General features: G+C 40.3%; 1 protein-coding gene across 1 annotated transcript; it reads right to left on the reverse strand.

Annotated features, from left to right (window-relative positions):
* Positions 1-923: 923 nt before the first annotated feature.
* On the reverse strand, positions 924-19,060 carry LOC121997220. Its single transcript, XM_042551522.1, has 3 exons — positions 18,976-19,060; positions 2,176-3,268; positions 924-1,773 (listed from the first exon to the last, which is right to left on the reverse strand). The coding sequence occupies exons 1-3, from the start codon at positions 19,058-19,060 to the stop codon at positions 924-926; spliced, it is 2,028 nt and encodes a 675-aa protein (XP_042407456.1).
* Positions 19,061-25,309: the final 6,249 nt, after the last annotated feature.

Below are 25,309 nucleotides of genomic sequence, written 5' to 3' on the forward strand. Positions count from 1 at the left end.
CAACAAATTGACCGTTGTCGTATCTTCCTCCCTCTTTCTCACCTTCTTCTCTCTTCTCGCCGTAAATCCAAGCTGCAACTCTTCCCCTTCTTCTTTAAGACTTTAACATTGTCAGGCCCTCGGGCTAAAACGTGACTGTACCTTGATCACAATATAAATATTTATCCAAAAGCATTCGTACGTTCTAAAATATAAAATGTAATCATATTAAACTATTAAAAATATATATAATCTTAACCTACTAACCTGTGGTTGGGTTCTTGGAAATAAAAAACAGAGGTAGAATAAATCAAGAAAAGCAGAAGGAAAGATCATTAGCGATGGAATGTTTTTATTCCATCATTAATCTCATTTGGAAGCGGTGAGCTAGCTGACTAGAAGTTCGAGTAGAAAAAGAATTTGAATTGGGAATTTCGGAGAACTCCTACAAGCACAAGAAGAAAGAAATAGAGGAGGAAGATCGTCCGTAAGCAAACAAGGGTCCTTGGCATAACTATCCTGACGATCAAATCAGAATTCTACAAAAAAGAAGAACAATAGCGTAATTGAAGAAAGACAATGGACTCGCATACCTGTGTCAGCAAAAAGAGACCCCTTTTATAACGTCTCTTGTGATCTTCAAATTTAATGAGGCATCACATCGTTGTTATATAATCTGTCTAATCACCATGCTTTCATCGTATCCTGCAACCCCATTGTAGGTATGAGAGGTATTGTGTATCTGTCAGGGCCGGTCCTAGACTTTGAAGGGTCCGGTGCAAGAAAAAAAAAATGGGCCCTTTAAATTCAGATAAAAAATAATAAAATGGATACTATATAATAATTCTTCAACAGAGCACATAAACTAAAATCCATAATAATGAAAACATTATATTCAATGTTGCTAATACTCGATATTAGGAAATGAAAAAGAACTATTACAATTAACTATGAAAAACTGATCTTCTTGCAGTTTTATCTGCAAAGTCATCGATCAATTTTTCATAATTGAGATTTTCTAAAAACTCACTCTCAATCGAAATCATAGCTAATGCATTCAATCTTGTTTGGGTCATGGTTGATCTCAAATAAGATTTCAACAACTTCAATTTAGAAAAACTTCTTTCTGCAGATGCGACAGTCACCGGAATAGTTAATAATATCTTGTATGTAATGAATGAATTCGGGAAATAATTCATTCTTTGCAAAAAAATTAGTATTTCACTTGCTGTTTTTATTTCCTTTGGTAAAATATGTTGTATGATTTTCAGTTCTTGATATAAGTCATCTCCATCCAAATCTGAAACATCTTGTCTTGTACCATTTTTTCTTTGTAGTTTCCTTTCAAGATTCTTGCAACGAGCTTTCAAGTCCTCATCAATCAATGAACTCAACTTTTCAGCTATGAAAAGAAATCCAAAAAGATTTTCATATTCCTCATATTGCTCAAACCTTTTCTTCAATGACCCAATTGTTTGATCTACTATGAACAAGAAATAATGAATTCTAAAAGCTTCCTCGGCAGATTCTTGAGGTAGTTTCGAAGACTCACATGTAACCTCATCAAAATGTCTTTTTCTATATATTTGTCTTTTTTCAGGAAAAACAGGATTAATCTCCATTGTTGAAGCAAGTTCTTTTGCTGTATTGATAGCTTGTCCAAATCCAGATTCTCTATACTCTTCAAAAGAAGCAATTAACCCCTTAATCTTGGTCATTGCAACGTCAATAAGCATGTTTTCAGATTGTAAGCTTTTTCTAACAATATTAACTTTACCCAATATATCATACCCACTAAAAACTCAAAATTTCCGAGTTCAAATGTTGCTAAAGACTTAGCTTCACTTCTTATTTTAGAGTCAGTGTCTTTTTCTTCTGCAACTTGAAGTAAAGCTTCTCTGATTTGTTGAGCTTGAAGTACCATTGCTTTTACACTTTCAGTACGACTTTCCCATCGAGTGATTGACAATGGCTTGAGAGTTAAACCTTTTACCGTTACATGATCTATCAAAATCTTCTACCTCTTTGTAGAATGAGAAAATATTGTATAAAGTCGTTGTACTACTCCAAAAAAGTCTTTCGCTTTTCCACAGGAATTTGCAATATCACAGTGTTAAATTCAAACAATGACAACCACATGGAGTATATAATGCTCTAGGATTTATATCCAATAATTTTTTTTGTACGCCTTGGTGCCTCCCTTTCATATTTGCCCCATTATCATATCCCTGCCCTCTCACATTATCAATATCAAGATCAAAACTTTTCAATACATTTTGCAGTTCTTCAAACAACCCTTGTCCTGTTGTATCATCCACTTTTAAAAATCCCAAAAAGTATTCTTCTACTTTCATTGGGCTTATAGAAACATCAACACATCTTATAACCAAAGTCATTTGCTCTTGGTTTCTAACATCAGGAGTGCAATCAAATATTACAGAAAAGAACTTAGCTTTTTTAATGTTTTCAAGAATAGAACTCTTTATTTGAGAAGCTAACAAGCATATCAATTCATTCTGAATTTTGTGGCTAAGATAATGATGATGTGTATTTCTTTCAATATGCTCCTTCATCACTGAGTCCCACTCAGCAATCATCTCAACAGCAGTCATAAAATTTCCATTGTTATCATCATAAAGTTTCTCATTACTACCACGAAATGCTATATTTTGTTTAGCCAAAAATTCCACAAGTGAAATTAATCGGTGTAATACCTTCCTCCAATGCTCTTTTGCCTTCTTGATTTGATCTTGAATAGCATGATCAATTGTTGTACCCTTCATTAACCTGATACGCAACTCAGACCAACTGGCATAATAATTGATATGCTCAATACTTGTCTCATGTTCCTTAAGTCTGCTACTAAGATGTCCCCAATCGCAGTATCTCTCATTTGCTAGTTGACTTGGTTGAGGCCCCCTTTTGAACAACTTGCAACAAAAATAAAATGCTTTATCAAGTGCTTTTGAATAGACCAACCAATCTCTATGGTGTTTTTGACCATTTGGCAAAATTCGAGTATAGAAATCTGAAGAGAATCGTCTATTTGATCTGTCTTTGGGACCTTTCCCTGTTAATACATCTCTTATAGGACCCTTTTCCACTAATTGATCCTTCCACTTGAGATCTAAGTTCTCCCAATTTTTAGGATAAAAAATGTCAAGTGGAATTGATGAACTTGGTTCTTCATTCACTTCATTAATAGCATCATCATCACTTTCAGAATAATCATTTTTAAAGTCTAAGTCATCACCACTTTCATTGCCTTCAATCTCATTCACATCTCCCTCTAAATCATTTTCAATGGCTAAGCCTAGCCTTCATCTAATTTATTACCATTGTTTTCTTGTTTTTCTTCATTAACCAAATCTTCAAGTGATGAAATTTTCGATTCTTTGACAACAAATCTGTCGATTGCCCCTCTTTGAGTCTCAATAAATTCTTCAACTTTTTTTCTTTTTTTTTTTCCGCTTATCATGTCCTGATAGATATTTCCTAGTATCAGACATTCTAATTTTCTAAAAAAAAAAAAATCAAACTCTCAAACAACCACTTATTATAGATATTAGACAAGCATTTATTATAAAATGTTCATTTTGCAACCAATCTAATTGAAGGGGACCATCAATGTTAACTAATACAATTATATAAAGAACATAAACTTTTGGCAGCTTTGTTATTGAATTGCTTCTCCTATTATTATGTAGGTTTCTTCTCTAGTCCTAGACATCTCACTTTAATTGCGCTGAATCTATATAATAAATATATGCCATGATTCTTTTCTATTATTCTTTTTCGCTATATATATAATTTTTTGGAAGAAACATTCGAAAAAAATCATACTGTAATAGTTATAAACTTATAATAAACAAAGGCTCAATGCAATCAGTTTGGCAAAAGTTTTCAGTGGAAATAGAGGAATTCATGGCCATCACTCTGCTTCAGAAACTGAGGTGCAGTAGAAGAACTAGAGAAGCAGTATTTTTATATGGGATCAGATCAATAGATCATTTTCAGAGTTTGATTGAAATCCACGGCAAAAAAAAAGAAGGAATATTCTACATAAGAATTACGAAGGACTAAAGGAATATGCAATTTCCACATATAAAGTCCTTACTAAGTAAAACATATGAGAAGAAAAAGACGGGAAACTGGAAGAATTGCAGATTAGAGAATTTACCTTTGATTCTCTTGTGAAAATTCTTAAAGTTTAGCCGTTTAGGGAAGATTCCAAGAGAACGTCCCTGTCGAGCCTTCGGCGAAGAGCAAAACTGCAAAAGGAGGAAGCATTAGGTTTTGCGAAACGGTGGAGGAAGAAATATCCACTGCGTTTTAATTTTTTTTGGTACTTTTACAAAAAAGTCCATAATAGTTTATAATTTACAAGTAGATCCTTTTAATTAAATTTTTAATATAGGTTAATTTGTTATAAAATCTAGAAAAAAGGGGCCCATCAGAAAATGGGGCCCTGTGCGTCAGCCCCATGTTGGCCACCTCATGGTCGGCTCTGGTATCTGTGCAAAAATACAATCATCTGATTATTTACCAAACCCACATGCTGTATTAATGGCGAAACGGGGTCATAGGCCAAAAGGCCTATTGGGCTGCTAGTCCGAAGGTGGGCTCGAGAACATCGAGTCTAGTCTCTCATGAGGAGTGACTGGGCTTACTATAGCATCCCAATGGGGAGTTGAGCCTCAAGGAATATAGCCGATCATCATTAGCTGATTGAGAGGTGATGGCAAGCAGAACCCTATGAGTATCCAGCTGAGTGGGGAGACGGACCCCTAAGATTACGTCCGATCAACATTAGCCGATCGAGAGGTGATGGGGAACAGAGCCCCATAAGCATTTGACTGAGTGGGGAAATGAGCCCCTGAGAGTATGTCTGATAGGCATTAGACGATTAGAATGATATGGGGAGCCAAGCCTCGTAAGCCTTTAATTGTGTGGGGATAAGGGCCCTTGAAAGTATGTTCGATCGACATTAGCCAATCGGGATGAGATATGGAGCAAAGCCCCGTAAGCCTTTGATTAAGTGAGGATCTGAGCCCCTGAGGGTATATTCAATCGGAATTTGCTGATCAGGATGAGATGAGGAGCAAAGTCCTATAGGCCTTTGACTGAGTGGGGATCTAGGCCCCCTGAGGTGTCCGATCAACCTTAATTAACTGATCAACGTGAGGAGAACCCACCAGGTAGCTTACTCAGACTTTGATTGGGAATAGATTATTCATGTTTTTAGATATTATTTATCGCACATCTATTTGTATTTTATGAGCATGATCTGTTGGATCGAAAGCGCTAGAGGGGGGTGAATAGCGCTCGTGACTTTCACAATCGATTTCGGAATCGTAAAAGAGTTACGCAGCGGAAATGATAAACTAACACACACAGAAGACACAGTTGAATTACTTCGTTCGGAGCCTAGCTCGACTCCTACTATAACAACCCGCCTTCTACTGGCTAGGCTGTAAGGCCGGACCGTCACATTATGTTGTGCTAAGCTATATCCATGACCATTACTAAGTCTAGGTGCGGAAAACTGTACCAATTTAAAACCTTGCTAAGCTAATACAAGTTCTTGGTACTACATGTGCTAATGGATGCAATCTAAGGTATACATGGCATATCCTACATCCCCTATGGTCAAGAAGTTGAATTACAAGGTCTCTTGGTCGAAACCCAACTTCCCAATCGATCCAGACTGAACTCGATCGATTGCAAGCTGTTGGAACGATCCATGGATCGATTCAGATCGCTACTGTGCTCAGGGTAATAATCTGGATCGATCGGCTGATCAATCCAGAATGGCCAATCGATCCAGCGATCAATTCCAGCGCTCTCTGTTCGCGGGAGGATTTCCCGATCGATCGAACGATCGATCCCTGAATTTTCTGTTTGCGACAGAATGCGACTGGATCGATCGGTTGATCGATCCAAAAGCTTATTGTTCGCAGAACCAGGCTCCCAATCGATCCACTGATCGATTGAGGACCCCCAATTGATCCACTGATCGATTGGGGTTTCTGATTTCGCAGCAAAACTCTGATTTTAGCACTGTTTCGTGCCAAACTCAACTACAAGAGTTCTATAACAGCTGGAAACATACTAATAATACATAACTAGGATTATGAGCATAAGTACTAACAATCTAAGCAAGTCTTTCATGATTCAAGGCATTAAAATAACTAGAAATGCGGAAAATAACATTATATAAAAACTAAAGTCTTAGTTTGTTAATTTCTCCAAGATCTTTATTCCAGGTTCCATCCACATACATCTTCATCGCATTGACCTCTAGCCTCCGCTAATCCATCTTCCCTTTACCTTTATCTGCAATATAAGGAAAGAAGTATCTGTAAGCTTTACGCTTAGTAAGAAACCATCTACCTCACAAAACATGCACACGATGCAATTTATGCTTTGAAACATGCTATTTGAAATATATGCTGAACATGCTAAAACATGGCATATTAACATACAAAACATAGGAACTAAAAACTGATCATGGCTATAACTGAAATGTCAATAAGCAAAGACTAAAGTGAAACATATTAAGCTAGAACTGATTTTAAAATATAATCACCCAACTGATTGTGAATTTGAAAGCTATTATCATACTAGATAAAAATACATAATCATGCTGTTGATGGGCCCGACAACTGTACTTGCTATGCGCACATCTCTAACTAGACCCGGGGTTGTAAGTCCCGAATTTAGTAGAGTTACTATGTTATCTAAACCTAGGAACGACTATGGGAGCTCAACCCAATGGACATCTAGTCCTGTACAGTGCCACTGCTCAAAATAAAATACTGATTATAACTGAATTTTTCTTATCTTGCTATTTCTAGGTTATCTGAACCTAGAGCTAGGTTGTCTGAACCTAGAGGCGACTGTGGGAGCCCACCCATTGGACCGTAGTCCCATATAAGCTGTAGTAAAACTGCATATACTAAATAAATGCTTCTATCGCATTTAGCTAACCTATTAAAATGCCTAAGTCACATTTTAATTGTACTGAACATACCATCGGGCACTTGGCGTGCGCTATTGCACACCCTATGTGCCACAAATCCATATACTACTAAACTAAAGCATGCAATCACACGAGAACTACTTATACTACAGGTGAAGAGTTTCTTACATCCTGCGCTAGATTTCCTTACGATCTGATCGCTAGATTTCCGATGGAGAAGATACCTTCGTCGATCTCCTCGCGTCTACGTGCTCTTCTCTCGGAGAGGAGCGTTCTCGAGCCGAAGTCGTTGCCGGAAGGTGCTCCTATAGCCCTTGGGATGAAACCCTAGGCTTGCTTGTGGTTGGCGCCGAGAGATGAGGGAGAAGGGAGGTTCGGCGGGATTAGGGTGAGGAAGAAGAGAGTTAACGTTTAGAAATAATAACTCTTCCCTTAATTCCCTATTTATATTAAGTGGTAAATTCGTCCAACTCAAATATAAATATAATTAATTTCCTTTCCTTTCAGCACGGCCCTGCTGGGTTCTCCTGGTTACTAGAGTTCACCTTTACGTCATAGGACCCAATAGGTCTCGGGTTCAATTCCCGCTTAAGCTATTTCACGTTTCTATTTGTTTTTGCTATTTCCGCTACTATAAAAATCCATAAAAATATTCTAAAATTCCAGAAAAATCATAGAATATTTCTAAAATAATTTTGAGAATTTTCAGGCGTTACAATCCCCCATACCTTATAAAAAGTTCGTCCTCAAACTTAAAATAACTCTGGGTACTTCTGTCTCATACTGGCTTCTGTCTCTCATGTTGTCTCTTCTGTTGTGTGATTTTGCCAAACGACTTTTAGTAATGGTACCTCCTTGTTCCGCAATTTCTTAACTGCTCGGTTTATTATCTGAATAGGCCGACTATCATAACTGAGGTCTTCGCGGACTTGTACCAGCTGGGGCTCAATCACTTGGGTGACATCTAGGATATGCTTCTTTAGCATAGAGACATGAAATACATTATGGATGGATGACATCTCCTGTGGTAGCTCTAGCTCATATGCTACCTTACCAACTCTTCTAGTGATAGGGTATGGTCCTACATATCTGGGACTTAGTTTGCCCTTCTTCCCAAAACGCATTACTCCCTTCATGGGAGCCACTCTGAGGAATACTGTATCCCCAACTGAAAATTCTAGGGGTCTGTGCCGTGTATCAGAGCTTTTCTAGCGGCTCTAAGCTGTCTCTATCCTCTGGCGGATCTGCTGTATAGCTGCAGTGGTGTCTGCTACTAGATCTGTCTGAAGTTCTAGTTCTTTTTGTTCACCACTTTCATACCAGCAGATTGGAGATCTGCACCTCCGCCCATAGAGAGCCTCGTAAAGTGCCATGCCGATAGTGGCCTGATAGCTATTGTTGTATGCAAATTCTGCTAAACTCAAATATTTGCACCAACTACCCTTGAAGTCTAGGGCACATGCTCGGAGCATATCTTCGAATACCTGATTTACTCGCTCCGTTTGACCATCTGTCTGAGGATGGAAAGCTGTGCTGAATTTTAACTTCGTGCCCAATGCTGACTGTACACACTCCCAGAAGTGTGATGTGAACCTACTGTCCCTGTCTGAAATAATGGTTCGTGGGACTCCATGCAGTCTGACGATCTCCTTGAGATACAACTGAGCTAGCTGTTCCATGGAGTAGGATATCCTGATAGCTAAGAAGTGGGCTGATTTAGTCAGTCTGTCAACTATTACCCAGATGGCATCATAACCATTCGTGGTTCTGGGTAGTCCCACTATGAAGTCCATGGAAATATCTTCCCACTTCCATTCTGGAATCTGAATAGGCTGCAAAACTCCTCCTGGTCTCTGATGTTCTGCCTTGACCCTCTGACAGGTTAGACAGGTGCTAACATATCTAGCAATGTCTCTCTTCATCCCAGGCCACCAAAAACGTCTCCTCAGGTCTTGGTACATCTTAGTGGAACCTGGATGCATCGCATAAGGAGTCCTGTGAGCCTCATCTAAAATTTTCCTCTTTAGTTCCTCCTGATCTGGAACACAGAGTCTGTCACCGAAATATAATGTCCCACTATCTTATACTCTGAATTCTCCACTTTCTGATTCTGCTAACCCTTGCTTGATTTGCTGAATTTCAGGATCCTGTTCCTGAGCTGTCTGGATGTCACCAAGCAGGGTAGATGCTAATGTCATAGTAGAGAGCTGTCCCACTATGAGTTCGAGACCGAAATCTGTGATCTCCTTCTGTAGGGGCAGTGATATGACTGTTAGGGATAGTAAGGTAGCACTGGACTTTCTGCTAAGTGCATCTGCTACCTTATTAGCTTTTCCTGGGTGGTAGAGGATGTCTATGTCATAGTCCTTGACCAGCTCTAGCCATCTGCGCTGTCGCATATTCAGATCCTTCTGAGTGAAGAAATATTTCAGACTCTGATGATCTGTATACACTCTACACTGAACTCCATACAGGTAATGTCTCCAAATTTTGAGAGCGAACACGACTGCTGCAAGCTCATGATCATGAGTAGGATAGTTCCTCTCATAGTCTTTGAGTTGTCTGGAGGCATAGGCGATCACCTTGCCATTTTGCATCAGCACTGCTCCTAGTCCCAATTTAGAGGCATCACTATAAATGTCAAAGCTGCCTGTGTTTTCTGGTAGAGTCAGAATAGGTGCACTGGTCAATCTCCTCTTTAGCTCGCTAAAGCTGTTCTCACAGTCCTCTGTCCACTGAAGCCTTCTGTTCTTTCAGGTAAGAGCTGTCAGTGGGGAGACTATCTTGGAGAAATCCTCTATGAACTTTCTGTAATAACCTGCTAATCCCAGAAAACTTCTGATCTCACTGGCGTTCTTGGGTCTTTTCCAACTACTCACAGCTTCTATCTTACTGGGGTCTACCATGATACCATCCTTTGAGATGATGTGACCCAGGAAGGACACCTGATCTAACCAAAATTCACATTTCGTGAACTTGGCGTACAGCTAGTTCTGCTGAAGGGTCTGCAATACTATTCTCAGGTGCTCTGCGTGTTCTTCCTGAGTTCCTGAATAGATAAGGATGTCATCGATGAATACGATAACGAACTTATCTAAGTATTCTCTGAATACCCTGTTCATGAGGTCCATGAAAGTAGCTGGAGCATTTATCACGCCAAAGGGCATGACTACGAACTCGTAGTGTCCGTATCTAGTCCTGAACGTCGTCTTGGGTATATACCCTTCTTTAACTTTCACCTGATGATAACCTGATCTGAGGTCTATTTTCGAGAACACTGCTGCTCCCTTTAGCTGATCAAACAGGTCATCAATTATGGGAAGAGGATACCTGTTCTTGATTGTGACTTGGTTCAGTGCCCGGTAGTCTATACACAAGCGCATGCTCCCGTCTTTCTTCTTCACGAACAATACAGGCGCTCCCCATGGTGAGTGACTAGGACGTATGAAGCCCTTGTCTAGCAGCTCCTGTAGTTGCTCATGGAGTTCCTTCAGTTCTGCTGGAGCCATGCGATAGGGTGCTTTGGAGATAGGATTTGTACCGGGAATAAGTTCTATCTCAAATTCAATCTCCCTGTCTGGTGCTAGACCTGGTAACTCCTCAAGGAAGACTGCTGGGTAGTCACATACGACTCAGACCTCTGCTAGCTGTTGGTCCTTGCCCTGACTGACATTGACTACATGCGCTAAAAATCCCGTACATCCCGAATCCATTAACTTCTGTGCTTTTAGAGCTGAGAGAAATTTCTTGGCTTTTCTCTTTGGTTCTCCAATGTACTTGAACTGCACTTCTGCTTCAAGTTGGAATACGACTTTCTGTTTACGACACTCTATAGAGGCACCGTATCTGATCAGGAAGTCCATTCCAAAGATGACATCATAATCAGTCATATCTAGCACTATCAGATCACAAAAGAGTTCTCTGTCTGCTATAATAACTGGCACTGCTCTGAGCCAGTGCGTGGATGCCATAATTTCTCCTGAAGGTAGTGTTGTCAAAAACTGACCACTGAATACTTCTGGGGGTACTGCTAACTTTTCGGCGAATGCCCTGGATATATAAGAATGGGTTGCCCCAGTATCGAATAAGACAGTTGTACATTGCTGTAAAATACTAATCTGACCTGTAACAACTGTCGAGGCATTCGCTACGTCCTCTCTGGTTAAGGAGTAGATCCTCGCATTTGTCGTAGCTAGAGGGGCTTCTAGTTTGCCCTGGCTGATGTGTGGACCATCTAAAATGACCTGCATCTGATGTAGCTGTGCTGGCTGGCCTCCATACTGTATCAGCTGTGGTTGAGGAAGACTTGTCTTGTTCGGGCATTGCTTAGCCATATGCCCTTCTTGTACACATTCAAAGCATCCTCGTGTGCCCTTGCGACAAACTCCTGGGTGAAATTTCCCACAAGTAGCATATTTGGGATAACTAGGCTGTTTGCTGGCTGGTCCTCCCTTTGGGTAACTCCCTGGTTTGCGCTTGTTGCTGGAGTTCCCTTTCCAGTTAGAGCTGTGACCCTGTTGTTTCTGAGTACCTGAGCCTCCTCGCCCTTTGGACTCTGAGAGGACTTGCTTCTGCTGCTTGATATTATTCTGGTAGTGTTTGGTGGTCAGAGCACTGCTGACTAGTTCTTCGGTGGTTTGCGACCTATGAATGTCGCCAGCCACGTTCATCGCTATTTCCGGCCTCAGCATCTTGAGCATCAACCGAACTCGTTCTTTTTCTGTGCTGACTAGTTCAGGGCATAGACGAGCCAATCTGTTGAATTTTTTCACGACTTCCTCCACTGAAAGGTTGCTGGCGAAACTCAGTGAACTCGTCGTAGTGGCGGTTTGTGACCCGCATATGAAAGAACTCCTCGAAGAATTCTTTCTCGAACTCGGCCCATGTCATCTGGTTTACTAGGCGCTTCGCTCTAATTCTCTCCCACTACATACGTGCATCTCCTGTCAAGCAGAAGGAGGCACATTTCACCTTCTCATATTCTGGCCAGTCCAGAAGCTCCATCGTATTCTCCAGTGTTTTGAACCAGGCTTGAGCATCCCATGGTTCACTGGTGCCTGAGAAATTCTCTGGCTTGACTCTCTGCCACTGGATTAGATAGGCTTCTCTCTTTGCTTCTGCTGCTGGGGCTACTGGTGCTGTAGGCTGGACTGGTGGAACCTTTATAACTACTGGGGTTGCTATGTTTAGTTCCGGGGTGACAGTGGGAGTATTCTGCTGATTAGCCTTTAAGGTGGCTATCTCCTATTGTTGTTCAGCTAGCTGCTGCTGTAATTGAGCCACTAATGCTGTAAGGTCTGGGGGAGGCACTAAACTGTCTGCCTCATGCTGGGGCTCAGTAGCTGGTGCCCTTCTAGCTGAGCGTCCTCGTGCCATTTCTAGAGACATAGAGGACATTCATAACTGATACAATCATAATTGCATATCTATGGTTATCATGTTAGGTTCTATCATAAATAAACATGTTTTATTTATCTCTAACATGAAAACAAGAAACATAAATAAAGTGAGAGTTGTTCTTACTTGGAAGCTGCAGGTTCAATGCTGATGTGTGTGTAGGAAGTATGGAAACTTGGCTCTGATACCACTCTGTAATGACCCGCCTTCTACTGGCTAGGCTGTAAGGCTGGGCCGTCACATTATGCTGTACTAAGCTATATCCATGACCATTACTAAGTCTAGGTGCGGAAAACTGTACCAATTTAAAACCTTGCTAAGCTAATACAAGTTCTTGGTACTACATGTGCTAAGGGATGCAATCTAAGGTATACATGGCATATCCTACATCCCCTATGGTCAAGAAGTTGAATTACAAGGTCTCTTGGTCAAAACCCAACTTCCCAATCGATCCAGACTGAACTCGATCGATTGCAAGCTGTTGGATCGATCCATGGATCGATTCAGATCGCTACTGTGCTCGGGGTAATAATCTGGATCGATCGGCTGATCGATCCAGACTGGCCAATCGATCCAGTGATCGATTCCAGCGCTCTTTGTTTGCGGGAGGATTTCCCGATCGATCGAACGATCGATCCCTGAACTTTATGTTTACGGCAGAATGCGACTGGATCGATCGGTTGATTGATCCAGAAGCTTACTGTTCGCGGAACCAGGCTCCTGATCGATTGAGGACCCCCAATTGATCCACTGATCGATTGGGGTTTCTGATTTCGCAGCAAAACTCTGATTTCAGCACTGTTTCATGCCAAACTCAACTACAAGAGTTCTATAACAGCTGGAAACATACTAATAATACATAACTAGGATTATGAGCATAAGTACTAACAATCTAAGCAAGTCTTTCATGATTCAAGGCATTAAAATAACTAGAAATGCGGAAAATAACATTATATAAAAACTAAAGTCTTAGTTTGCTAATTTCTCCAAGATCTTTATTCCAGGTTCCATCCACACACATCTTCATCGCATTGACCTCCAGCTTCCGCTAATCCATCTTCCCTTTACCTTTATCTGCAGTATAAGGAAAGAAGTATCTGTAAGCTTTACGCTTAGTAAGAAACCATCTACCTCACAAAACATGCACACGATGCAATTTATGCTTTGAAACATGCTATTTGAAATATATGCTGAACATGCTAAAACATGGCATATTAACATACAAAACATAGGAACTAAAAACTGATCATGGCTATAACTGAAATGTCAATAAGCAAAGACTAAAGTGAAACATATTGAGCTAGAACTGATTTTAAAATATAATCACCCAACTGATTGTGAATTTGAAAGCTATTATCATACTAGATAAAAATACATAATCATGCTGTTGATGGGCCCGACAACTGTACTTGCTATGCACGCATCTCTAACTAGACCCGGGGTTGTAAGTCCCGAATTTAGTAGAGTTACTAGGTTATCTAAACCTAGGAACGACTATGAGAGCTCAACCCAATGGACATCTAGTCCTGTACAGTGCCACTGCTCAAAATAAAATACTGATTATAACTGAATTTTTCTTATCTTGCTATTTTTAGGTTATCTGAACCTAGAGCTAGGTTGTCTGAACCTAGAGGCGACTGTGGGAGCCCACCCATTGGGCCATAGTCCCATATAAGCTGTAGTAAAACTGCATATACTAAATAAATGCTTCTATCGCATTTAGCTAACCTATTAAAATGCCTAAGTCACATTTTAATTGTACTGAACATACCATCGGGCACTTGGCGTGCGTTGTTGCACACCCTATGTGCCACAAATCCATATACTACTAAACTAAAGCATGCAATCACACGAGAACTACTTATACTGCAGGTGAGGGGTTTCTTACATCCTGCGCTAGATTTCCTTACGATCTGATCGCTAGATTTCCGACGGAGAAGATCCCTTCGTCGATCTCCTCGCGTCTACGTGCTCTTCTCTCGGAGAGGAGCGTTCTCGAGCCGAAGTCGTTGCCGGAAGGTACTCCTATAGCCCTTGGGATGAAACCCTAGGCTTGCTTGTGGTTGGCGCTGAGAGATGAGGGAGAAGGGAGGTTCGACGGGATTAGGGTGAGGAAGAAGAGAGTTAACGTTTAGAAATAATAACTCTTCCCTTAATTCCCTATTTATATTAAGTGATAAATTCGCCCAACTCAAACATAAATATAATTAATTCCCTTTCCTTTCAGCACGGCCCTGCTGGGTTCTCCTGGTTACTAGAGTTCACCTTTACGTCATAGGACCCAATAGGTCTCGAGTTCAATTCCCGCTTAAGCTATTTCACGTTTCTATTTGTTTTTACTACTTCTGCTACTCTAAAAATTTCATAAAAATATTCTAAAATTCCAGAAAAATCATAGAATATTTCTAAAATAATTTTGAGAATTTTCAGGCGTTACACCTACTCAAAGGCCCGCGGTCGTTGACCGCTTTCGGTGGGCAACAACTATAGAATCAATTATTACAAGATTAATTACAATTAAGTGCAGTAAGAAGAATTATACCAACGAACAGTAAATAAGGAACTTTTGAGCTTTAAGTCATTGGAGCAGCAGGGCCTCGTTGAAGCATACGGAGAAGCACACAAGAGTACAGGTTCTTCTATCCGAGAGATGATGTACCGAAGCTGCATCCGAAGCCTCCTTTTATAGGCCCTGCAGGTCTGATCCAGATCCCTAAGTCTCGGGATCAGCTTTGACCCGAAGCGGATCGGTCGACCGATCCTTATGTTCGGTCGACCAATCAGATGATCTCCACCGCATCTAATTCGTCAATCTGTCACTCCGCTTCGATCTGGTCAAACTCTATCCCTGGGTTCGTCGACCGATCACCTTGTTCGGTCAACCAATTAGTCTCCTCTGACCCGCTCACCTCGGCTTGATCTAGTCGACACCTATCCCAGGTTCGGTTGACCGATCCCAAGGTTCGGTCGATTGATCCCCGGTCCAACCTCTGGAGATCTGATCTGCTAGTATGGGGGTTCGGTCGACCGATCCCAAGGTTCGGTCGACCGATCCCGGTCATTTCTAACTCTGCACAAAAAGGTTAGTCTCTTGCAAAACAGAACACAATAGATAATATGTAAACAAATGAATTGACAGCCTTCGGACTGTCCGGGTCTGACTTCGGGTTTCCGACCGGAAACCTAGGTCGACCCGACGCCTACTGTTCCCTCTACGGGGAACGCGTTCTCACCTACTCCACTTAGGAGATTTACCTGATGCCAGTCCGGTCCTCCAGACCGACTGGACTTTCCGCCTAGGGTTACCACCCCCTAGGACCTAGGGTTACTGCCCCCTAGGGTTTTTCTCCACCTAGGGTTATCACCCCCTAGGACCTAAGGTTACCTCCCTTAGGATTTTCCTCCACCTAGGGTTACCACCCCCTAGAACCTAAGGTTGCCGCCCCTTAGGGTTTTCCCTCCCCCTAGGACCTAAGGTTGCCGCCCCTTAGGGTTTTCCTCCACCTAGGATTACCTCCCCCTAGGACCTAGGGTTACCACCCCCTAGGGTTTTCACCTGCCTAGCCGCAGTAGGACTTTTGCCTAAGTATCACTTAGGACTTTCCTGCAAGCTCCATGAATCTTGTTAGATAACACCACAACTTAACTTTGAGCCCTTTGCCATAATCAAAACTCAGGTTCGATCATCTGGTGCTCACTGCACCAACAATCTCCCCCTTTTTGATTATGACAACCTTGGTTCAAAGTTAAGTAAAACATAACATTAAATAAAGGAATAAATAATGGAAGTTAACCATGAGCATCAATGCAATTTAAAGTTTATGCTCCCCCTTTCATTATGTTTAATTTCTTGATTTCTTAACTTTGACTTTTTTCTCCCCCTTTAATATAAATAAAAAAGAATTAACACAAGAGAGAAATAGTCTATTTAATTTTAAGCTTCCCCTAAAGGGTAGCATAGTTAAGTACTTAGACTTTGAAAAAAAAAATTTGGTTAAGTACTTTAGCTTAATTTATAAGGCTTTAAAAATAATAGTTTTTTCACGTATTTAGTCTTAAAAAGACTATTCTTTTCAAAAAGAATTGTTTTGAAAAACACTTAGCTAAATTTGAAATGCTTAGCTATGTTTTCAGCTTAAAAATGATTGCGTTGAGAAAATATCTTAGTGTTTTCAATAAAAACTTAGCCAAATTTAGCATTTTAAAATAATTACCTTGGTAAACACTTAGCTAAATTTGAAAAGCCTTTAACAGATTTTGAAAAACCCTTAAAAGAATTGATAAATACTTAACTTCTTAAAAGGATTTAGTTTGAGTACTTAACTTTAAAAATATTTATACTTTCATCAGAGACTTAGTTAAATTTTGAAAATAAATGTTTTGTCAAGTATATAGCCTTAAAAAAACTTTGAAAAAAGTTCTCAACTTAAAACAGATTTTGAAAAGATATTTAAAATAGAATTTCAATAAATATTTTCTTGAAAAACTTGCTTAAGTGATTTGAAAAAAAAACACTTAGTTTTTGTAGATCATGAATTATATTTTTTTTTGAACTTAAAAAAAAATTCGACTCCCTTCACTCCCTCTTGATTAATGCCTTTAAAGTTTTGAGGATCCTATAGTCCAAACATGTCTTCAAGGGTAATTATTTTCCTAATTTACCATCTCAGTCATTCTAGAATATCAAGCATTTTCAGCTTATGAGTGAGTGTGAAATGGAGTTGCTTTTATTTTAATTTAAAAAAATATTTAAAATAAGTTTAAGTTTGATTTTCAAATGAATGAACATTTAGAATTTTCATGAATATATTAAAAATTAATACTTTGATTGAAATTAATTAGCCTTTAAAAATTAATTATGATTGGAACCTTAATAATTAAAGAATGATATAGAATTAAATAAGATTTAAAATTAATGATTTCAAATAATTTAAAATGATTTAAAAATATTTTTAAAATGATTTTGAAATAATTTTCAAATAATTTTTGAAATAAATTTTAAAATAAATTTTGAAATGATTTTGAAATAGTTTTCAAAATGATTTTTAAAATAATTTTTAAAATGATTTTTAAAAGATTTTTCAAATAATTTTTTAAAATGATTTTTAAAGAATTTTTCAAATAATTTTTTAAAATGATTTTTAAAGAATTTTTCAAATAATTTTTAAAATGATTTTTAAAGGATTTTTCAAATAATTTTTAAAATGATTTTTAAAGGATTTTTTAAAATGATTTTTAAAGAATTTTTCAAATAATTTTTAAAATGATTTTTAAAGAATTTTTTAAATAATTTTTTAAAATGATTTTTAAAGAATTTTTAAAATGATTTTAAAATAATTTTTCAAATAATTTTGAGTTAATTTCATTTGAAAAAAATAATATTAATTACGAACTTAATTTGAATTTGAATTAATTATAATTATGAATTTGAATTAATTTTAATTACGAATTTCTATTCCTTAGTCATCTCACCCGATCTAAATTTTCAATCAGGGAATCCTATAATTTTTGTGAGATGAATTATGATTCAATTTTAGGGTTTGGTTTAACTTTGTGTTAGATTCGGGTTTAGCTTTGGGTTCAACAAGTAGGCATTTTTTGGATAAACTTCTGGGCTATGGTGAGTCACAAGGACATCATTAAAGTAACCATGCCTTCGAGGTTTTCCAAATAGTCCTACCCATTGAATTTAGTACAAAACCTTGGTCTAACTGGTTAGGATCCATAAAGGGTAGCTTCGGTCAGTTCCACTTAGCCAAATGCACCAGGTCGAAGCCATATCTTCCTAGACATGCATAGACTAAACTTCTCTAACGTACTATCATCCAATACTTCACCAGCACCGTGGGTCAAGTTAAGCTTAGCCCTTTTTTAATCTAGTCCTAGTTACCCTACCGGGTAGTTTGGTTTGGGTTACCTTGCCAGGTAAATTTGTTTTGGAGGTGCCAGCTATTCTGGAGCCTCCCCTTACATTATTGATAATTTTATTTAAATTATGTTAGAGTTATATTTAAATTAAGTTTAGTAAATAAAAGGTACTTGATTATAGCTTGGTTTGTAGTGTTTAAGTTTTACTTTAGACTTGTAATTTAAGTCTAGATTTTGTGATTTGACTTAAATTATTAACAATCTTCTCTAATTTATCAATTTTATCTTTTAAAATATTATTTTGTATTCCTAATTTTCTTAAGGTTAATTTCTTATTTTTACTTAATAATTTTGAGTTACTCTTGTTTAGATATGAATCAAATTTAATCATGGTATTATTAGCATGCGTATCTAATTTTGAAGAAAATCTATACTAGAGCAAGCAAGATTAGTTGAACTACTGCAATCATGTGTTGTAAAAACTGGATTTTCATATAATGTAATTTTATTTACCTTGATTTCTCCCTCTGGATTATTGGGTCTTCTTTCTGGGCATTGTCTTTTGTAGTGACCCATTTATTTGCATTTGAAGCATTTAATTTGTTCCTTCCCTCTTTTGATCATTTTCTCCTTCTCCTTCTATTGTACCGGCCAAGTCTTATGAGTAGGACACTCGTTTTTATAGTGCCCTCTCTCCATACACTTAAAATAAGTTATGTGACATTTGCATTTTGAATTTACAATCTTACCTCTCAAATTCATGATAGGATCCTCCCCCTTGACTGTTGCCACCTCGAGTTCAGACTCAAATTCAGCAATTTCCTCTTTGGCCATTAGTGCTATGAAATCGGCCTGATCTGATTCTTCTGAGTCTGGTTCGGAGGTTGACTCTGGAGATTCGTATTTGGGTTCACAGTCTTGTTCAATTTCTGACTCTGAAGGAATCTCATGAAGTTTGAGTAGTTTCTCCCAAAGCTCTTTAGCAGTGTCGAACCTTCCGACTCGATCAAGCTCTGAATTTGATAGTCCGCCTAGGAGAATACATGTTGCCTTTGCATTTGTCTCGAAGTTTCTTATCGTTTGTGCATCCCACTTGTCATACGTGATGGATACACCTTCTTCAGTTGGGAGAATGAGCCCGATCTGGACTATGGTCCATGTCTCCACTTGGGTTTTCAGTTGGTGCTCCATCTGGTCTTTCCAGTAACCAAAATTTTCGCTGGACAAGAGTGGTAGGCTTGCGGTGTTGTATCCATCTTCATAGGCCATTTAAAAACCTAACACATAATATAAACAAAAAACTTGTTCCAAGACTTGGTCTTGGATTAGTAGTGCAGAATAAAGATAGAAATAGCAATTTACAAATTTTTTAAAAAGTAATAAAATAATAAAAAATATTATTAAAATAATATAAAAAAACTATTTCAAAATTTGCTAAATGCGATATTTTGTTAATCCCAATCAATTATGAAAAGATGAAAATGAATTTTTTGAAAACAATTTTGGAGGGAAAAACGAAAGGCGTAAGGTTTTATTTTTAGCCTAAATAGATGAAAAAGACACAAAAGCAATGCTCGAATGGTGGTTTCACCTATTCGAAGCAACCGCACTCTGATACCAATTGTTTGATCGAAAGCGCTAGAGGGGGGTGAATAGTGCTCATGGCTTTTACAATCGATTTCGGAATCGTAAAAGAGTTACAATGGTCGTTGACCGCTTTCGGTGGGCAACATCTATAGAATCAATTATTACAAGATTAATTACAATTAAGTGCTGTAAGAAGAATTATACCAACGAACAGTAAATAAGGAACTTTGGAGCTTTAAGTCGTTGGAGCAGCAGGGCCTCGTTGAAGCGTACGGAGCGGCACACAAGAGCACAAGTTCTTCTGTCCGAGAGATGATGTACCGAAGTTGCATCCTAAGCCTCCTTTTATAGCCTCTGTAGGTCTGATCCAGATTCCCAAGTCTCGGGATCAGCTTTGACCGAAGCGGATCGGTCGACCGATCCTCATGTTCGGTCGACCGATTAGATGTTCTCCATCGCATCTGATCCGTCGATCTGTCGCTCCGCTTCGATTTGGTCAAACTCTATCCTTGGGTTCGGTCGACCAATCACCTTGTTCGGTCGACCGATCAGTCTCCTCTTACCCGCTCACTGTTAGGATCGTCGTACTCGACTAGAGAGGGGGGGTGTGAATAGCCGACCCCAAATTCTTCGCGTTTCTTCCTACGATTAGGGTTAGCGCAGCGGAAATAAAAATAATAGAAACGAAAGTGGAGAAATCAAACCTCAACACGCATCGATGTAACGAGGTTCGGAGATATACTCCTACTCCTCGGCGTGTCCGTAAGGTGGACGAAGCCTATCAATCCGTCGGTGGATGAGACCCCGGAAACCCGGATAATAATCACTCCTTCTGGGTGGAGAAACCTCGCCACAATGTTTTGCAAAAGCAATACAGGAGTAGAAAGCAGCAAGAAGCAAAATACAATACAAATGTATGAAACACCTTCGCTTACTTGCCTTCTCTTCGACTGGATGAAGCAGCGGCTTCAACCAACAACAACAACAGCAAGAACCCAGCCGATGAAGCTCACAAAAGCTTCACAGAAGCTTCAGAGCTCAGCAAAGCTCAAGAGCACAGCTATTCGGAAGAAAAGAAGCTAAGTTCAGAGGAAGAAGAAGAAGATAACTGTAGCAGCCCTCGATCTCCTTTTATAACCTCTGATATCCTGAGCCAACCTGCGAACCTGCAAGCAAAAAGGCCAGAACACAGAAGCCCGAAATAACCTAGCCGTTGAGTCACAACGGCTAGTCCTGGACAGATCAGGCTCCACCCTGATCGGTCCAGGGTTCTTCTGATCGGTCATGGAGACCGATCAGGCTCTATGCTGATCGGTCCCCAGACCGATCAGAATGCTTTCACAGAGAGTTGCCCAACTCTCTGTGCGTACCCTGATCGGTCCCGGGGACCGATTAGGCTTTCTGCTGATCGGTCCCCAGACCGATCAGGAAATCACAGTATCAGTGGATCGGTCACCAAACCGATCCAGGTCTTGGTTTTTGCCCAAACCAAGTCCAAACCAATATCCGGTAAACCTTGACCTCTTGGTACATCATGCTTAGCATCCGGTCACTCCCTTGACCAGCTAAGACTCCCCACCAAGTGTCCGGTCAATCCCTTTAACCCACTTGGACTTTTCTCTTTGTGTCAAGTATTCGGTCACTCCCTTGACCTACTTGACCTTCTCAACACCAGATGTCCGATCACCCTTGATCCATCTGGATTTTCCTTTGCCCGGCTTCACTCACCAGGACTTTCACCTAACTTCACTCACTAGGATTTTCACCTGGCTTCACTCACCAGGATTTCCAATCTGCCCGGCTTCACTCACCTTTCCAACCGCCTCGCTTCACTCACGTGACTTTCCCACCGCCTGCCTGGCTTCACTCACCAGGACTTTCACCTAGCTTCACTCACTAGGATTTTCACAACTGCCTGGCTTCACTCACCAGAACTTTCCCACTGCCTGGCTTCACTCACCAGGACTTCCAATCTACCCGGCTTCACTCACCAGGACTTATCCGTCTGCCTGGCTTCACTCACCAGGACTTTCCACATCCGGTCCAGAGAACAAGTTACCGAGCCCTCTCTGACCACAGTTCGGGGAACGAGCTACCGAGCCATCTCCGACTTCCATCCGGTCCAGAGAACGAGCTCCCGAGCCCTCTCTGACCACAGTCTAGAGAACGAGCTACCGAGCCCTCTCCGACTTCCCATGTGCCAAGCTTCCATACTTGGACTTCTATGTGCCAAGTCTCCATACTTGGACTTTTCCCGTGCCAAGCTCCTTGCTTGGACTTTTCACCATGCCAAACTCCCTGCTTGGACTTTTCACCATGCCAAACTCCCTTCTTGGACTTTTCCCATGCCAAGCTCCCTGCTTGGACTTTTCCTGTGCCAAGCTCCCTGCTTGGACTTTTCCGAGTCAGGTCAACTCACCTCGGGTCAACCAGGTCAACCTTGACCATGGGTTGCACCCACAATCTCCCAAGCTTGTATCCTTGTAAAACATCAAGATACAACTTTTCTGTTCACGTCAAACATTGTCAAACATAACTCGTCAAACATCAAAACACAACTCGAGTCAAGTCAACTCGAGTCTGGTCAACCAGGTCAACCTTGACCTAAGGTTGCACCAACACTCACCTCGGCTTGATCTAGTCGACACCTATCCCAGGTTCGGTCGACCGATCCCAAGGTTTGGTTGACTGATCCCCGGTCCAACCTCTGGAGATCTGATCTGCTAGTATGGGGGTTCGGTCGACCGATCCCAAGGTTCGGTCGACCGATCCCGGTCACTTCTAACTCTGCACAAAAGGTTAGTCTCCTGCAAAATAGAGTTAGAACACAATAGATAATAAGTAAACAAATGAATTGACAACCTTCAGACTGTCCGGGTCTGATTTCGGGTTTTCGACCGGAAACTTTAGGTCGACCCGACGCCTACTGTTCCCTCTATGGGGAACGCGCCCTCACCTACTCCACTCAGGAGATTTACCTGATGTCAGTCCGGTCCTCCAGACCGACTGAACTTTTCGCCTAGGGTTACCACCCCCTAGGACCTAGGGTTACCGTCCCCTAGGGTTTTTCTCCACCTAGGGTTACCACCCCCTAGGACCTAAGGTTACCCCTTAGGATTTTCCTCCACCTAGTGTTACCACCCCCTAGGACCTAAGGTTGCCGCCCCTTAGGGTTTTCCTCCACCTAGGGTTACCTCCCCCTAGGACCTAAGGTTGCCGCCCCTTAAGGTTTTCCTCCACCTAGGGTTACCTCCCCCTAGGACCTAGGGTTACCACCCCCTAAGGTTTTCACCTGCCTAGCCGCAGCTAGGACTTTTACCTAAGTATCACTTAGGACTTTCCTGCAAGCTCCATGAACCTTGTTAGATAACACCACAGCTTAACTTTGAGCCCTTTGCCATAATCAAAACTCATGTTCGATCATCTGGTGCTCACTGCACCAACATGATCTACATTTATCAAATCCTATATTATTATTATATCATACTTCCACTCTTTTGGTTCAGAGAACTGCTCATATTTTGATTGGTATGACGCATTTTGAAGTAAAAATATAGTAAATTGGACATTGGAGCGAACTTAAGAAGCACGCACGGTTGTACCTCATAAGCACACGACAGTGTCTTCCAAAGCTGGAGTTTGCAACAAATTCTATGGGCAGTCATACCCAAGAGGAATGACTATGCCTCTCCTACAACTATGATTATGCCACGGTTGTGCCTTCGAGGCACGACCATGCCCTACACCTTTAGAGTAGCAGATCCTATGCCATGGTCGTGCCTTTATTTCAGAGGCTCCTATGCCTAGCTATGCCTAAAAGCATGGTCGTGTCTTTCCACCAGTTGCTTTTATGCTATGATTGTGCCCCATGGGCATGATTGTGCCTTTTCTGACTGTGGCTTTTATGCCACGACCATGCCTCATGAGCACGACCATGCCTTGTTTCTAACATAAATTAGGTCACATCCATGCCCCCTAGGAACGACTGTGTGGCAAGAAAATAAGGTCGTGTGCCCTATTATAAAAGGGGAGAAATCCTCTTTTGAAGACATCTTGGATTTGGGGCTCCGTTCCTTTCCTTAGGGAAAGGTTCTCCCTTGTGGGGAACCCTAGATCTACAATCTAAGAGCCACCAAGATGATCCATCCACCTCCAAAGCAAGGAAACATCCTGAAGACACTAATAATCTCCATGCTAAGCATTTCTTCTCCCCCATTCTCAAATTTAGGTTGTGAGAATGTTTTCTTTCATGTCTTTGGTTTGTTATTCCTTCTCCATGGAGTAGACCTCTGAACTCTAGGATATAGGGAGTAATTATAATGTAATTTGTATGTATGAACTATGAATTTATCCATTTCCTTGTTCTATGATATGTTTATGACTTATTTTATTATGTTATTCCTTGTTTGTGTTTGATTGAATGTTTGTGTAGTGAATGCATATGGATGTAAAGGATTGGTCACCATGTAGAAGATGTGCTTTGGATTGTATGATCGAAGGGCCCTTAGTGACAAAGGGTATGACTTTAATCGGATTTTCTAAAGTATCACCTTGAAATAGGGATCAATTCTCTGCAAGGGATTAGATAATTATAGTTTAATGGATTTTCCCCAACTAAACGTTAGGAAGTGACTGTATAATCGGATGGACCCTCATGTGACAGGAGATATCTCTTTAACTAAACTTTCTATATTACCTCTTTACTTAATAACTTTAGCTTAACGTTAGGAAGTAAATGACAAAACTCTAGAAAGTATAACCGTGGGGCCCTTAGTGACAGAGGGTATCCCTTTAAGAGGATTTTTTAGAGTTACTTCTTTATTTGATAGCGTTGGAAATTAGTGTAAATACTACGATATAACCTTAATCGGTCCATGCCGGTAATTTGATTAGAATTCCTACAAGAATATAAACATGGAGGTAAGGATATGAATAATGCATAAGGACATTAACTAGCATCACAGTGAAACTGAAATCCTAGAATCTCCCCCAGCCAACTTCTCTCTCTCTTGCTCATTCTCTCATTCTCTCTCTCTCGTACCTATTCTCTTTCTCTCTTACGTTCGTGACCAACATAACTTTCGATCGTCTAGATAAATTACTTTACAAACTTTGTTAGTGCTTAATCAACAGTTCCTATGGATTCAATATTTTATTACTTGTGTAAGGAACTAGGGCGCTAAACACGCGAAAATGCAACGAAAAACATCTAGTTCCTCCAGAAGATCCATGCGAAAGGAAATCATATACTAAGATTTACATGAGAGGGAGTTATATCTTTGTTGTGTGCCCTTCGCAATCCCGACAGCAACGTTTCTTTAGATGCAGATCTTAGCGTGATCAAGTGGTCATGCCTCTATGGTATCCACACGAACAAGCCTCGTTTGTCTCACAAACTTACAAACTGGAGAATAAAATAACCAAAGGTTGTGCTAGCAACCCTTCTTGGAAGTTTCAGCCAAGTGGAAGAGAGAAGGAGGAAGAAGAGCAAGAACA

This window comes from Zingiber officinale, chromosome 1A (assembly GCF_018446385.1).
Source record: "Zingiber officinale cultivar Zhangliang chromosome 1A, Zo_v1.1, whole genome shotgun sequence".
In the NCBI taxonomy this organism is placed as follows: domain Eukaryota; kingdom Viridiplantae; phylum Streptophyta; class Magnoliopsida; order Zingiberales; family Zingiberaceae; genus Zingiber; species Zingiber officinale.